Source organism: Perca fluviatilis, chromosome 15, assembly GCF_010015445.1.
Source record: "Perca fluviatilis chromosome 15, GENO_Pfluv_1.0, whole genome shotgun sequence".
Lineage (NCBI taxonomy): Eukaryota > Metazoa > Chordata > Actinopteri > Perciformes > Percidae > Perca > Perca fluviatilis.
In genome coordinates this window covers 9,575,676-9,593,340 of record NC_053126.1, presented here as the reverse complement: position 1 = coordinate 9,593,340, position 17,665 = coordinate 9,575,676, and the positions used below count along the sequence as shown (strand labels likewise).

At 37.8% G+C, this 17,665-nt stretch overlaps 6 gene segments (V, D, J or C); all 6 read left to right on the top strand.

Annotated features, from left to right (window-relative positions):
- The first annotated feature begins 738 nt into the window (after positions 1-738).
- LOC120574617 lies at positions 739-1,321 on the top strand. The segment is given in 2 exon segments: positions 739-847; positions 947-1,321. Coding segments are annotated over 2 exon segments (348 nt in total).
- Positions 1,322-1,977: 656 nt separating this feature from the next.
- Positions 1,978-2,594, top strand: LOC120574595. The segment is given in 2 exon segments: positions 1,978-2,027; positions 2,115-2,594. Coding segments are annotated over 2 exon segments (363 nt in total).
- A 2,014-nt stretch (positions 2,595-4,608) lies between these two features.
- Positions 4,609-5,087, top strand: LOC120574637. The segment is given in 2 exon segments: positions 4,609-4,695; positions 4,792-5,087. Coding segments are annotated over 2 exon segments (339 nt in total).
- Positions 5,088-5,837: 750 nt separating this feature from the next.
- Positions 5,838-6,274, top strand: LOC120574610 (the record flags this gene model as incomplete). The annotated part of the segment is given in 2 exon segments: positions 5,838-5,886; positions 5,976-6,274. Coding segments are annotated over 2 exon segments (348 nt in total), but the record flags the coding sequence as incomplete, so codon positions are not given.
- Positions 6,275-8,982: 2,708 nt separating this feature from the next.
- LOC120574387 lies at positions 8,983-12,586 on the top strand. The segment is given in 5 exon segments: positions 8,983-9,122; positions 10,235-10,533; positions 11,218-11,309; positions 11,407-11,483; positions 12,570-12,586. Coding segments are annotated over 5 exon segments (528 nt in total).
- Positions 12,587-16,712: 4,126 nt separating this feature from the next.
- LOC120574386 lies at positions 16,713-17,412 on the top strand. The segment is given in 2 exon segments: positions 16,713-16,882; positions 17,018-17,412. Coding segments are annotated over 2 exon segments (441 nt in total).
- Positions 17,413-17,665: the final 253 nt, after the last annotated feature.

Genomic DNA, 17,665 nt, shown 5'->3' with positions numbered 1-17,665 from the left:
AAGTAACTAAATCACTGGTCTTTGGCCAACTCCAGTGTGATGTTAATTAGTCACACCAAAGAAAAATGTCTTTTCATTAACAAAGAGTGTTTGTCAGAGATCCCCCCTTCTCTTTGTGTGAGTGTATGAGTTCCCTGAATGGTAGAGGCATTTATTGTTACTGGTAGACGGAGGGAAAGTTGAGAATTTTAATGTATCAGTGTCGATCTCATTTGATTTCCACTGCAGGAGATATCAATATAGAAGAGAATTAGAGAAAGTTGATTTTCTCTCAATACAAGATGCATATAATACATTTTCATAGTATATATACAGTATGTTTGTTTATTGTTATGCCTAGAAAAGATAGGGACATTTTTCCTGCTAAATGCAAAGCGATAGAAAATAACATCTGATAACTACATTTTAACAGCAGCTAGACATCTCTTCACAAATAGGAAGACATTTCCCTTCTGGAATTTGGCCAATATGAAAGAAGCTGTAAACTGCTAAAGCGTGGGTTAAAGATTGTCAAGGTAGAATATTGTAGTTTATTTCCCATTATTTTCTATCAGTCCAGAAATTAGTTTTCTGGACTTTGATATTTCACAGTTTCCTCTACTGTTGTAGAGATACTCTACTGATGGAAATGTATCTGTGTGACATGTTCCCATTTTAAACCTGTAGAGGGAGGTCTATGCAAACTCTTCCTCTCTTATAAACACACCATCAGCAACTTGTGCCAGAAACCCGGAGCAGTTTAATATATTTCTGAAACACTCAGATCAGAAAGCACTGAACTACAGTGTTTCTCACAGAATGGAAAATACCATTATCTGGAGTTTATTATTTGTAGTTACTATTCATGGTGAGAAAATCAGTTCTGCAATACTTCGTTAGTGAATGTCCAACCTGTGACTAACAAGTCTGTTAAATGATGATCACTTTTTTTTTTATCAATTTACAGGAGTTTGGAGTGAGATCAAACATGAGCAGTCTCCATCTGAGGTGAAAAGACCTGGAGAGACAGTGAAGATGTCATGTATCATATCTGGTTATAGCATGACAAGCAACTATATTCACTGGATCCGACAGAGACCAGGAGAAGCTCTGGAGTGGATTGGGAGGATGGATACAGGTTCAAACTCTGCTATCTATGGCAGCTCCTTTCAAAGCCGTTTCATCATGACTGAAGATGTTCCCAGCAGCACTCAGTACCTCGAGGTCCAGAGCCTGACAGCAGCAGATTCTGCTGTTTACTTCTGAGCTCGAGAAGACACAGTGAATGAAGACAGTGGAGCAGCTGCACAAAAACCTCCACAGACAACAAACAGCAATGTGATCTTAATGACATCCCCCCCTTACAAAGCTCTTTGATATATTTACATCATATTTCTATGTATTTTACTTTATACTTATGAGTAAATATGTATTCTCTGTATGATGTTACATAGCTTAGAGTATTAGACAGAGTTTCTACATTTGTCAAAGCATTATCTACTGTAATACTAAATTGCCAAAGTCAAGTACAAACCATAATGTTATAATAGTATAAAATGGTGAAATGACAATAACGTAATTGTCAAAAATTATATTAGCTGTTAATCAGAATGAAATTGCATATGATTGTAAATACTCCATGTGCTGCCTATTGTTCTCAGAATGAATAATGAGAAACAGAGCCTTGATAACAAGATTAATTATAATTTAACACATTTGAATAAACCTTGTATCTTAAAGTGTCAAAGTTCATTTGTGTATTATTTGAATATATTTGGTTGTGGTGTTAATACTGAAACATTTTAAACAAATTAAAACATGTCAGACAAAGGTCAAAACAGCTGACTTGGAGGGTTGACTCTGACTCAGTTTCATTAAATATCTCCAGTCCAGATGTTTCCTCCCTGTGAGGAGGAGTCAATGCAAAACTCAGATATCTTCACCTCTACTTATCTGAGTGCAGAGAGGAGGACAGAGAACAGTGGACACACAGTTTAACATGATGGACTATAGGACAGGACTGCTGCTTTTAACTCTCTGCTGGGCAGGTGAAGATTTTCACTGATCTTAATTTAACATAGCTTTTATTTGGTGTCATCAGCTTATTTCACTTGATGTTTTTTATATCTTGACAGGTGTTGATGGTCAGACTCTGACAGAATCAGAACCAGCGATTAAAAGACCTGGAGAATCCCACAGATTGACCTGTACAATATCTGGATTCACATTCAGCAGCTACTATATGGCCTGGGTCAGACAGGCTCCTGGAAAAGGACTGGAGTGGATCGCTCGCATAAGCACATCTAGTACTTATCTCTATTACTCCCAGTCAGTCCGGGGGAGATTCACCATCTCCAGAGATGACTCCAGCAGTAAACTCTATCTGCAGATGAACAGTCTGAAGACCGAGGACACAGCAGTGTATTACTGTGCACGAGAGACACAGTGAGAGACGATAATAGGAGAGTCATACAAAAAGTACTTCCTCTTTTTTTTCACCACCACAGACATTCAGCTGTCTCAGTCTCACCTTTTTGCCATACTGCTGATAAGTTCTCTGTATTAGTGTGGTTAAACTGTGTCCACATGTCTTCACAAGTACCTGCATGAAGATCATACAAAAATCAAAATTTTTGTAACATTTAAACATTAAAAGCTTTTTACATTATTTTCAGAATGTACACACGTTTTTTATTTTTTTTATGAAAATGATTTTCCTATACAGAACCAAATCCACACAAAATCCTGAAATTAACAATTTGTATATCCATAAAAAGGAAGTGAAGATATTTAACAAATCAAGACATTGTTGCTACTTTTGCAGGTCCTACAACATCAGCTTTAGGACCAGCAGGATGCTTAACAGCTTCTTCCCACAAGCAGTACAAATAATCAATGGACTGTGTCCCCTCCCCTCACACAGTCACTCACTACATCCAATCCCCCCAACACCTTGACAGCTAGTCACCTGTCAAGTTGATGACACTGACATTCACCTTATGATGCTTCCTATTTAACGGACTGATTGTTCTGTCTGAATGTTGGATTTTAGCTCTATTTTAGATATGACTGTTTTTTTTACTCGTAAGTATTTATTCCTGATTTTATGACTGATAAGAAACAACTTTTCGTTTCTTCTGTGAATGCAAGTAGGCCTACTCAGTGAAATGACAGATACAGTGATACTTGATACTTTTTCTTTGTCTGTTTTAAATATCCTCTGACTTGATAGATTGTTTTAATTTGTCTGTTCATAGATCTTAGCAACAACTCGTCCCATTATGAAAGCAGCTGTATCTGCAGATGAACAGTCTGAAGACTGAAGATTCTGCTGTTTATTATTGTTCTCGATGGCCACAGTGACACAGGAAGGAGGAACGCTGTACAAACACTCAACAAGCCAAAAGTTTGTTTTCTGTTTTTCACATTCACAAAAGATTATAGTTAAATAACAGTTCAAAATCATGAACACATTCAGAGAAATTTAAAGCATTACTTATGACAGGACAGTCCATTCTTCTTTTATAGCCTGTCAGTGTCCTTCTCTATGCAAAGTGAACTTCCTCACAGTCTGCTATAAAGACTTGATATCATGCTGTCAGTTGCAGCAGAAGAAGAGAAGCTCCCATCAGATCACCTTCAATAGCAACCATGTTCTCTGTAGCTCTGCTGCTGCTGCTGGCTGCTGGATCCTGTGAGTCTCACTGAGGCAGAGACACTGACAGTATGATCACAGCACACTGTTCACTGTTATTACACTGATTCAATACTCAACATGTTTTCCTCCACAGGTGTGAAGTGTGAACAGTTGACCCAGCCAGCCTCTGTGACTGTGCAGCCAGGTCTACGTCTGACCATCACCTGTCAGGTATCTTATTCTGTTGGTAGCTACTACACAGCTTGGATCAGACAGCCTGCAGGGAAAGGACTGGAGTGGATTGTAAGTGGACGTGTTGGATCCACCACATACTACAAAGATTCACTGAAGAACAAGTTCAGTATCAGCTTGGACTCTTCCAGCAAGACAGTGACTCTAAATGGACAGAATGTGCAGCCTGAAGACACTGCTGTGTATTACTGTGCCAGAGAGCCACAGTAACACAAACCATCAGTAGACCTGAACAAAAACCCCTCAGAGCCTGAACACTTGTAACATGAAGCCACCAGAGGAGGAGCCCTCAGACCACTAATGGTTTCAACACCAGCTCACTGTTACAGCAAGGAGGGAAACAGACACAAAACATATGTTTTTTAATTAAATTTAGCATTAACAGTACAATCAATCAATCAATTGAAATACTCTGACTTAACAATTAGTGATATATCATTGTATGCATATATAACCCTTCAAGTGATGGAAAAAAAATCTGTGATTTAACTACAGTATAAATGAATCCTCAAAAAGTCAGTTTCTCTCCATAATATTGTTATTTACTTTTCATTAACAATCTTATGTGTTTATAAGCGATGCAACCAACTTCTCTTTTGTGATATTCAAAAAGATCACCTGAACATTTCATCTTCATTTTCATTTATTCAAATATGTTTTGGTCAGCTGATTTACTATCATCAGTATGTAAATCAGCCTCCTAGTGTGTTGCCTCATAAAGAAGTGAAGTGTGTGTGTCAGTGCGAGACAGAAGAGCTGACATCAGTTCAGCTTCAACATCAACATGTTCTCTGTAGCTCTGATACTGCTGCTGGCTGCTGGATCCTGTGAGGAGCTTTCAGTGGATTCACTCTAATACACACATTAGAAACCCTGAATAGTCAGATGAATGATGGAGATAATGTTGATTTGTGTTTCCACAGATGTGAACAGTATTGATCTCATCCAGACAGACTCAATGGTTGTGCAGCCTGGACAGTCTCTGACCATCAGCTGTCAGGTCTCTGGTTATTCTTTGACTGATAACAGCTATGCAACAGGTTGGATCAGACAGAGTGAAGGAAAACCAATGGACTGGATTTCCCATCAGTGGGGGGGAGGAAACTTTTACCAAAATAATGCTCTGAAGAACAAGTTCAGCTACAGCAGAGATGCTTCTGCTCTAACAGTGACTCTAAAAGGACAGAATGTGCAGCCTGAGGACACAGCTGTGTATTAGTGTACAAGTAGTACCCACAGCAGCTACAAACAACCAACACACAACTAGCACACAAATACCCAGCAAGCAGCATGTGACTCTAGCACACACACATGTTCTAAATGTGAACATTAATAAAGACAACACTCTCTAATGACTTAATACAATTAATGTTTATGGAATTCAATGAATGGTATTTATCATGTTGTAAAGCCTATAAAAGATGAGAAAAAACATTTTTCCTGTTTTCATGTAACATCTGATAACTAACTACATTTAAACAGTAGCTACATCTCTTCACAAATACACAAAGTAATATTCATAAGTACAAAGCATGTATGTTATTATGACATAGTGAGATGATATTAAAGCAATTTTCAGTATATTAACAATATTATTGTAAATGATCTAATGTGCTGCCCATTATGCTCAAAGTGACTAATGAAACAGAGCATTCATTCCAAGATAAATCAAAAATTTAACACATTTTAATATCCCTTGATTTTTATGTGTCAGATATCATTTATGTATTATTAGAATGAATATGGTTGTGGTGTTAATGCCGGCTAACATTGTACACAAATTAAAACATGTCAGACAAACATTAAAACAGCTGACTTGGAGGGTTGACTCTGACTCAGTTTCATTAAATATCTCCAGTCCAGATGTTTCCTCCCTGTAAGGAGGAGTCGATGCAAAACTCAGATATCTTCACCTCTACTTATCTGAGTGCAGAGAGGAGGACAGAGAACAGTGGACACACAGTTTAACATGATGGACTATAGGACAGGACTGCTGCTCTTAACTCTCTGCTGGGCAGGTGAAGATTTTCACTGATCTTGACTTGAATTTGTCTTCAAAAAGTTGCCATCCTACAGGAAGTGATTGTTTTCTTGTTTATCTTGACAGGTGTTGATGGTCAGACTCTGACAGAATCAGAACCAGCGATTAAAAGACCTGGAGAATCTCACAGATTGACCTGTACAACCTCTGGGTTTAGTTTAAGCAGCAATCACATGGCCTGGATCAGACAGGCTCCTGGAAAAGGACTGGAGTGGATTGCCTGGAATAGTAACGGTGGTAGCACCAAATACTACTCTCAGTCAGTTCAAGGCCGGTTTACCATCTCCAGAGACAACAGCAGAGAGCAGCTGTATCTGCAGATGAACAGTCTGAAGACTGAAGATTCTGCTGTTTATTTTTGTGCTCGAGAGCCACAGTGACTGGAGTTGGTTGAGCAGCTGTACAAAATCCAACAGTACTCATTCTTTCAGGCTGGTAGTGCACAAGTTTGAAATATTTTTTTTATAGCGTTCATATATTTTATTTGGTTTATATTACATTTTTTGTTGTTTTGAGGTTGTTAAGTTGTTTTATATTCTGTAATCTAATTTTCAAATACAGTATGTTATATTATAAATTAACAATCTTCCCTGCATTATACACATTTTGGAAAACACAAAAAAGATCTCCTTTTGATAAAAGGTCCAAAGACAGCCCAACAATCAGGTTGCTGAAGTTAAACTTCTACAAATACTTTACATTTCTACAAATTAAGACACAATACACAATACATAATTACTGTTTAAGTGCATTATGTTGTTGCGAATACAGCAACCATAAAAATGTATCTGCAGTATACTGTAGTTTGTGTCAATGTAGTGACCTCAGTATTATTTTGCCAACTCACTCCTTAAATTCTTAATACATTTAATTTCATGCCACCATTAATCATATCTTATTTGTCAATGTTAAAGATGGACCAGGTCAGCACTTTATTTGGGCCACAAACATGATGAAGTAATGGATGATGCATTTTTATTTAACCATGATTACAACACTACAGGTTTTCTGAATATATGTACACTGCTGTAACTGGTCAGCTCTTTGAAAAAGACATGAACATCATTAATAAATCAGAAATCTTGATGATTCAAATACATTAATTGATGCATTAATTAATGTATTGTTCCTGCATTAAGTCATGCAGGAGATACTATTAATCCTTGTACATTACTGAAGTACTACTTTTTCATGCATGAAGTCATGCATGAATTCACGACAATTCATGTACTATAATTATAAAGTGTAACCGATAGATCAATACAAAACAAAAAGTGCTCTTGTCCTGAATGTGATACTGTATCTACCATAGAATGACAAGCAACTATAATTAAAAAATGAACAAATAATAAATGATACAAACTATAACAGAGTGCTGGTTTAGGAGCCACTCCCTCCCCATTATGTCCTGATGCAAATCTCCAGTCTGTGCAGTGTACTTCTGTCCTGCTGACTGCTCTTGTACTTTGTGTGGAGCATCAGATGTCACATCTCCAGCCTCAGGATGATGAACACACTCACTCTTCTGCTGGTTGCTCTCTCTCTGCCCTGTGAGTTCTCCTGCTTCTTGCTGTGTTATCTTTTCTCAGACAACATGGACTGATGGTCAGTCAGTGACACCAGAACACTTCCCAGATGACTGTCTGACTTTCTTCTGTGGTTCTTCTCTCCTTTCATCTCATCAGGTTGTACAGGTCAGAGTATGGAGTCCATTCCTTCCAGTTCAGTAGTGAAAAAGCCTGGGGAGACTCTCAGTCTCTCCTGCAGGGGATCTGGCTTCACATTTAGCTGCTGCAGCATGCACTGGATCAGACAACCTGCAGGAGAAGGACTGGAATGGATAGGGCATATTTACAGTGATGCTAGTGGAACACATTATGCCAGCAGTGTGCAAGGACGAGTAGAGGTCACCAGAGATAACAGCAACAGCATGGTGTATCTGAGACTGTCCAACTTAAAGCCAGAGGACTCTGCTGTGTATTACTGTGCCAGAGAAACACACTGGTTAAAGGAAGCAGAGAGGCTTGACAAAAACCTCACACAATTTATTTTCACAAATACCTCCAGGTGGCAGTAGAAGATAATATGTCAGTTTACACAAAGGAAAATATGATAGTGTCTCTAATCACACACACAAATACATGACCACAATGGAAGCAACAGCTGATGTTGTGGTTTGTGACTTCCTGTTTTCTGATGGTTAATAATGTTTATGCTTTTGATTTTGAACAGCAGGTGTTGAGAATATTTTTAAATATTTATGCATGATATATCCAGTATATGGATGGCCCACCAAATGCTGCTGAGCAGAATAAATAAGTACATCTGAGTGGAATTGAATAACTTGAAAATAATCTTCATCCTTTAAAAGAATCATAAATTACCAATATTATGAAAGATACATGAATCATATTTTCCAGAGATGTGTTGAGTTTCTTTTTGAGGAGGAGGAGTCAGTACAAATCTCTGACCTCTTCCATCTCTACATATGTGTTGCAGAGTGAAGGACAGACACTAAATCACTGACATACACACTGTAGACTGGACAGAGACAACTGGCTTTAACAATGATCAGACCTGATTATTTGGTTGTTTTTCTCATCCTGTCATTTAACTGGGCAGGTAAGAACAATAGATGCTTTTCTGATAAACCTCATTCACAGAGTAAGCTTCAGTTCAACATCATCACCACACTCAGAGAAACAGTCTCAATATCACTGTTTCATACAGACATGTTTTATTGCAGCTCCCCCAGATGTAGTTGAAGTAGACATTAAATATTCTGTTCATCTGAGTGTAAATGTAAATTTGTTTTACATGTCTGACTTGTATTCGAAGTTTTGTGAAGAATTAATAAAAATAAATTTCAGTTTGTGTTAACTTTGCCGTGATAATAATTACACTGTCTTTCAGAATCATAATCAGAATCAGAATACTTTATTGATCCACTCAGGGAAATTATTTAGTTGCAGTGTCAAAATACATGTTCATAACACAATTCCAAGCATTTACAACTTGTGACAGGTCAGTCCATCCTTCTTGTATAGCCTGTCAGTGTCCTTCTCTATGCAAAGTGAACTTCCTCACAGTCTGCTATAAAGACTTGATATCATGCTGTCAGTTGCAGCAGAAGAAGAGAAGCTCCCATCAGATCACCTTCAATAGCAACCATGTTCTCTGTAGCTCTGCTGCTGCTGCTGGCTGCTGGATCCTGTGAGTCTCACTGAGGCAGAGACACTGACAGTATGATCACAGCACACTGTTCACTGTTATTACACTGATTCAATACTCAACATGTTTTCATCCACAGGTGTGAAGTGTGAACAGTTGACTCAGCCAGCCTCTGTGACTGTGCAGCCAGGTCAACGTCTGACCATCACCTGTCAGGTCTCTTATTCTCTCAGCAGCTACTACACAGCTTGGATCAGACAGCCTGCAGGGAAATGACTGGAGTGGATTGGAATGAAATATACTGGAGCTTCATACTACAAAGATTCACTTAAGAACAAGTTCAGTATCGACTTAGAGACTTCCAGCAAGACAGTGACTCTAAATGGACAGAATATGCAGCCTGAAGACACTGCTGTGTATTACTGTGCCAGAAAGCCACAGTAACACAAACCATCAGTAGACCTGAACAAAAACCCCTCAGAGCCTGAACACTTGTAACATGAAGCCACCAGAGGAGGAGCCCTCAGACCACTAATGGTTTCAACACCAGCTCACTGTTACAGTAAAGAGAGAAACAGACACAAAACAAATGTTTTTTTAATTAAATTTAGCATTAAACAGTACAATCAATCAGTTGAAATACTCTGACTTAACAATCAGTGATACATCATTGTTTGAATATATAACCCTTCAAGTGATGGAAAAAAAATCTGTGATTTACAGTATAAATTATTCCTCAAAAAGTCAGTTTCTCTTCCATAATATTGTTATTTACTTTTCATTAACAATCTAATGTGTTTGTAAGAGATTCAACCAACTTCTCTTTTGTTATATTCAAAAACAACACCTGAAGATTTCATCTTCATTTTTATTTATTCAAATATGTTTTGGTCAGCTGATTTACTATCATCAGTATGTAAATCAGCCTCCTTGTGTGTTGCCTCATAAAGAAGTGAAGTGTGTGTGTGTCACTGAGAGACAGAAGAGCTGACATCAGTTCAGCTTCAACATCAACATGTTCTCTGTAGCTCTGACACTGCTGCTGGCTGCTGGATCCTGTGAGGAGCTTTCAGTGGATTCACTCTAATACACACATTAGAAACACTGAATAGTCAGATTAATGATGGAGATAATGTTGATTTGTGTTTCCACAGGTGTGAACAGTATTGATCTCATCCAGACAGACTCAATGGTTGTGCAGCCTGGACAGTCTCTGACCATCAGCTGTCAGGTCTCTGGTTATTCTTTGACTGATAACAGCTATGCAACAGGTTGGATCAGACAGAGTGAAGGAAAACCAATGGACTGGATTTGCCATCGGTGGGGTAGAGGAGACTTTTACCAAAATAATGTCCTGAAGAACAAGTTCCTTTACCACACACTCACGTCTACTAGCTCGGTGACATTAACAGGACAGAATCTGCAGCCTGAGGACACAGCTGTGTATTACTGTGTACGTGTAAGCTACACAGTGATAGAAACCACCAACAGACCTGCACAAATACCCAGCAACCAGCATGTGACTCAAACACAAATTTACATGAGATTGCTATGGATAAAAGCGTTAAATGTAATGTAATCACTAATTCTTGAGTTCAACTTAACATTTACCATACAAACTGCCTTTATTTATGGTTAAATGATAGAACAGTAACACTTATAATAAGGGAATGGAAATGTTTGTGACCCGACATAATATAATATTGTCAAGTAGTATGCGAGTAAGAACTAAAATTCATAAATATCCTACTTGGGTGAGCATTGTTCTCAGGCATTACTGTTTAAGTGCCTTATGTTGTTGTGAATACAGCAACCATAAAAATGCATCTGCAGTATACTGTATTTTGTGTCAATATAGTGACCCCAGTATTATTTTGCCAACCCACTCCTTACATTCTTAATACATTTAATTTAATGCCACCATTAATCATATCTTATTTGTTATTGTTAAAGATGGACCAGGTCAGCACTTTATTTGAAGGGCCACAAACATGATGAAGTAATGGATGATGCATCTTTATTTAACCATGATTACAACACTACAGGTTTTCTGAATATATGTACACTGCTGTGACTGCTCAGCTCTTTGAAGAAGACATGAACAGTCTGCTATAAAGACTTGATATCATGCTGTCAGTTGCAGCAGAAGAAGAGAAGCTCCCATCAGATCACGTTCAATAGCAACCATGTTCTCTGTAGCTCTGCTGCTGCTGCTGGCTGCTGGATCCTGTGAGTCTCACTGAGGCAGAGACACTGACAGTATGATCACAGCACACTGTTCACTGTTATTACACTGATTCAATACTCACCATGTTTTCCTCCACAGGTGTGAAGTGTTAACAGTTGACCCAGCCAGCCTCTGTGACTGTGCAGCCAGGTCTACGTCTGACCATCACCTGTCAGGTCTCTTATTCTGTTGTTAGATACGCTACAGCTTGGATCAGACAGCCTTAAGGGAAAGGACTGGAGTAGATTGTAATAGGAGGTGTTGGATACAACACATACTACAAAGATTCCCTGAAGAACAAGTTCAGTATCAGCTTCGACTCTTCCAGCAAGACAGTGACTCTAAATGGACAGAATGTGCAGCCTGAAGACACTGCTGTGTATTACTGTGCCAGAGAGCCACAGTAACACAAACCATCAGTAGACCTGAACAAAAACCCCTCAGAGCCTGAACACTTGTAACATGAAGCCACCAGAGGAGGAGCCCTCAGACCACTAATGGTTTCAACACCAGCTCACTGTTACAGTAAAGAGAGAAATAGATATTTAGCCATGAAAAAGTAAAAGTAATATAAATTTGCTTAGTATAATTTGTACAATAATATTAAATAAGTGAAGGCAATTTCCAAAAAGTGTGTTCTCTTTCTGACTCACAATATTTATACAAATTAATCTTCATCTCACATGAAATTATTATTATTATTATTATTATTAGATTTTTTTTGTTTTGACTTAATGGATGTATATTTGTATATATGGATGTATACTGAAAATGGTATGACTCTTGAAGACTTTGTGAAAAAGAGTATAACATAATTAACAACCCTTGTTTTTTTTTAAATGTAATTAATCACTTCAGGGGTAGTGTAAAAAGTCTTCACATGATGCAGACTGTGCTCAATACGTATATAATGTGGTTGTCAGCCTGTTGCACAAATTATACTGAAGGAATGTCTCACGTACAGTAAACATTCATTTTCCAGATTCACCAAACAGTGACTGAGATCAAAGTCAGATCCAGTTCCTCCCTGTGAGGAGGAGTCAATGCAAAACTCAGATATCTTCACCTCTACTTATCTGAGTGCAGAGAGGAGGACAGAGAACAGTGGACACACAGTTTAACATGATGGACTATAGGACAGGACTGCTGCTTTTAACTCTCTGCTGGGCAGGTGAAGATTTTCACTGATCTTGTTTTAACAAACAAAAGTTTTTAATTGTGTAACAACTAAATTCATGTCATGTTTTTTTATATCTTGACAGGTGTTGCAGGGTCATGACACTGACAGAATCTGAACCAGCGATTAAAGACCTGGAGAATCCCACAGATTGACCTGTACAACATCTGGATTGTCATTCAGTAGCAACAGGATGGCCTGGATCAGACAGGCTCCTGGAAAAGGACTGGAGTGTGTTGCGAGTATCTACAGTAGTACTAGCTTCTTCCACTCTCAGTCAGTCCAAGGCCGGTTTACCATCTCCAGAGACAACAGCAGAGAGCAGCTGTATCTGCAGATGAACAGTCTGAAGACTGAAGATTCTGCTGTTTATTTTTGTGCTCGAGACCCACAGTGACTGGAGTTGGTTGAACAGCTTTACAAAATCCTACAGTATTCTTACAGGGCTGATGAAGCCAAATAATGAAGATGATGTATGAATGTAATATTTATATCATATATTTTAATTTAAGTTATATATTATGAGTTTTTTTCCCAAAATTTTACATTACATATTATTTATAGATAATAAATTACCCTTCAAATTGTCTCTTCATTATATTACGTCCTGCTTTCGTGAGAAATATTATTAAAGATCATTTGTTGGTAAAAGTGCCAAAAACATCACAACGATCTGGTTGCTTAAATGAAACTACTTCAACAGGTGAAGGATGAAACAGTCTTTAGATTTTATTTTAAATGGTGATTTATCTACAGTACAGTATAATTGAATCCTCAAAAAGTCAGTTTCTCTTTCATAACATCTTTATTTCTCTTCGTTAACAATCTAAAATGTGTTTGTCAGAGAACCAATTTCCACAATTCCACCACTACCTCTAGTCTTGTCAAGAGAACCATCTGGAAGGGCTTGGAATCTGAACTTGCCGTTCAAAACTCTTTTCTTTATCCATTTCTGCCCAAGGCTTGTTTCTGCCACCCACAACATTACTGTGCATCGCTTCCTGGTTTCCCAAAACTAAAGAACGTCCCGAGGCCCAAAACGTGCATTAATCCTACATCAAAAACACCTAGTGGTGTTAAAAGCGTTTGCGTTAACTCTTTATTATGGTGTTAATTTTGACAGCCCTAGTTTAAATATTTGGAGGTTTCAATCACTGATACATCATTGTCTGTACTCCCACAAGACAGACTGAATTAGACTTTTAGAAATTGTTTAACATTAATTTACCTCATTTAAGTGATTCTGTAGAAATACAGCTGAATTTTCTTCAAAAGTTGAGTTTTGTGCTCTGAATTTTACTAGTTTAAAAATAAATGTTTGGTCTAATAATATTGTACATAAGCTTTATTCACATGAAAAACAGCAATTTGATCAAAAATAACTTTAGGAGACACCTATCTCAAGCTGACAAGGTGATTTTCCTACTACATCAACTGAAAGCAATTGTTTGAATACAAATATTATTAATAACTTTTATTTATGAACAGTAACATTATTCTATTATTTGTACGTTGCATTGGACAAAAGTGAGAGTAAATAAACACATTGAAATGTTACAAAGTGACTTAAAGTAAAAATAAATAAAAATAAAGGATTAGGTAACATCAGGTTAAAAATATGAAACAAAGTCAAAATAGTAAGAGATACGGTGAGATGATTTGTAAAAACACAAAATACAGTTAGGAGAAAGCCAAAAAAGGAGGAGTCAATGCAAAACTCAGATATCTTCCACCTCTACTTATCTGAGTGCAGAGAGGAGGACAGAGAACAGTGGACACACAGTTTCCACTGTTCTTAATCTTATATATCTTCTTTTTTTTTTTCATACAATGTTTTTTTTCCTCTTGACAGGTGTTGATGTCTTACTCTGACTGAATCTGAACCAGCGATTAAAAGACCTGGAGAATCCCACAGATTGACCTGTACAACATCTGGATTGGACATTAATGGCTACTGGTTGGCCTGGATCAGACAGGCTGCTGGAAAGGGTTGCTACTGATACTGGTGGTAGTAGCAAATACTACTCTCAGTCAGTCCAAGGCCGGTTTACCATCTCCAGAGACAACAGCAGAGAGCAGCTGTATCTGCAGATGAACAGTCTGAAGACTGAAGATTCTGCTGTTTATTATTGTGCTCGAGACCCACAGTGACTGGAGTTGGTTGAGCAGCATTACAAAATCCTACAGTACTCATTCTTTCAGGCTGATAGTGCACAAGTATTTTTCACAACATGTATGTATTTATTTATTTTTATATTAGCTTTTGTTGTTTTGAGGTTGTTAATTTGTTTAATATGCTGTTATTTACTTGAAATGTTTTTAAAATGAAGTAATAATTAATTCCAGTTAAACCAACATTGATGCTTCATATGTTTGATTTTATGCAAACTCAGTGACCTTCCTTGTTTCTCAGCTATAAAAACATCACATCAGGCTGTCAGTGAAAACATTTTTTTTTTTACAAAGACCAACAGGAAGCAGTAGGAGACCTAAAATATAATAATGGCAGTATGAGTATAAAACAAGGAGGCACACAATGACAGCAGCAGATGATTTTGGGGTTTTTGACTTACTGTTGTATTTTTACCAACAATGTAATGAGGAATAACTGACAGAGTTATAGTTTTATTGAGAAGTCTGAATGTATTTTTTCTCTGTTATAAGATTTGTAAAGAATACGAACATTCAATTTAACATATTGTGAGAAATAATAATCACACACTGTGTAAACTGGGTTGCACTTGTTGTCATTCACACACATTTGAATGATCAAAATGACGCAAAGTTTGCCAAGCATAATTTATTGGGCTTTTACATGCTCACACTACTTAGATTATGGAAACAATAGAATATCTCAACATATATATATATGGACGACACAAATGTACAGTCTGACTTATGGACTCAGCCGAATAACACATTAATAGAATAGTTAATAGACATTTTGTGCTTGTTTGAGAATCAGATGAGAAAATGTTCTAATATGTGTCTGTATTACATTTTCTTTCCTTTAATAAAATAAATGGTCATAAAATGGTCAAAAATCAGTGATTTAACTACAGTATAAATTAATCCTCAAAAAGTCACATTCTCTTCCATAATATTGTTACTTACTTTTCATTAACAATCTAATGTGTTTGTAAGAGATTCAACCAACTTCTCTTTAGTGAAATTCAAAAACAACACCGGAGCATTTCATCTTCATTTTGATTTATTCAAATATACTTTAGTCAGCTGATTTAATATCACCAGTATGTAAATCAGCCTCCTTGTGTGTTGCCTCATAAAGAAGTGAAGTGTGTGTGTCAGTGCGAGACAGAAGAGCTGACATCAGTTCAGCTTCAACATCAACATGTTCTCTGTAGCTCTGCTGCTGCTGGCTGCTGGATCCTGTGAGGAGCTTTCAGTGGATTCACACTAATACACACATTAGAAACCCTGAATAGTCAGATGAATGATGGAGATAATGTTGATTTGTGTTTCCACAGATGTGAACTGTATTGATCTCATCCAGACAGACTCAATGGTTGTGCAGCCTGGACAGTCTCTGACCATCAGCTGTCAGGTCTCTGGTTATTCTCTGACTGATAACAGCTATGCAACAGGTTGGATCAGACAGAGTGAAGGAAAACCAATGAACTGGATTTGCAATTGGTGGGGTGGAGGAGACTTGATCAAAATAATGCTCTGAAGAACAAGTTCCTTTACCACACACTCACGTCTACTAGCTCGGTGACATTAACAGGACAGAATCTGCAGCCTGAGGACACAGCTGTGTATTACTGTGTGCGTGTAAGCTACACAGTGATACAAACCACCAACAGACCTGCACAAATACCCAGCAACCAGCATGTGACTCAAACACGAATTTACATGAGATTGCTATGGATAAAAATGATTACAACACTACAGGTTTTCTGAATATATGTACATTGCTGTGACTGGTCAGTTCTTTGAAGAAGACATGAACATCATTAATAAATCAGAAATCTTGATGATTCAAATACCTTAATTGATGCATTAATTATTATATTGTTCCTGCATTAAGTCAAGCATGAATTCACAACAATTCACCTACCACAATTATAAAGTGTAACTGATAGAACAATACAAAACAAAAAGTGCTCTTGTCTCTGAATGTGATATTGTATCTAACATAGAATGACAAGCAACTATAATTAAAAAATGAACAAATAATAAACGATACAAACTATAACAGAGTGCTGGTTTAGGAGCCACTCCCTCCCCATTATGTCCTGATGCAAATCTCCAGTCTGTGCAGTGTACTTCTGTCCTGCTGACTGCTCTTGTACTTTGTGTGGAGCATCAGATGTCACATCTCCAGCCTCAGGATGATGAACACACTCACTCTTCTGCTGGTTGCTCTCTCTCTGCCCTGTGAGTTCTCCTGCTTCTGGCTGTTTTATCTTTTCTCAGACAACATGGCCTGATGGTCAGTCAGTGACACCAGAACACTTCCCAGATGACAGTCTGACTTTCTTCTGTGGTTCTTCTCTCCTTTCATCTCATCAGGTTGTACAGGTCAGAGTATGGAGTCCATTCCTTCCAGTTCAGTAGTGAAAAAGCCTGGGGACACTCTCAGTCTCTGCTGCAGGGGATCTGGCTTCACATTTAGCTGCTGCAGCATGAGCTGGATCAGACAACCTGCAGGAGAAGCACTGGAATGGATAGGGCTTATTTACAGCGATGCTAGTGGAACAGATTATGCCAGCAGTGTGCAAGGACGAGTAGCGCTCACCAGAGATAACAGCAACAGCATGGTGTATCTGAGACTGTCCAACTTAAAGCCAGAGGACTCTGCTGTGTATTACTGTGCCAGAGAAACACACTGGTTAAAGGAAGCTGGCTTGAGAAAAACCTCACACAATATATTTTCGCAAATACCTCCAGGTGGCAGTAGAAGATAATATGTCAGATTACACAAAGGAGAATATGACAGTGTCTCTAATCACACACACAAATACATGACCACAATGGAAGCAACAGCTGATGTCATGGTTTGTGACTTCCTGTTTTGTGATGGTTAATAATGTTTTTGCCTTTTATTTTGTACAGCAGGTGTTGAGAATATATTTAGACATTTATGAATGATATATCAAGTATATGGATGGCTCACCAAATGCTGCTGAGCAGAATAAATGAATACATCTAAGTGGAATT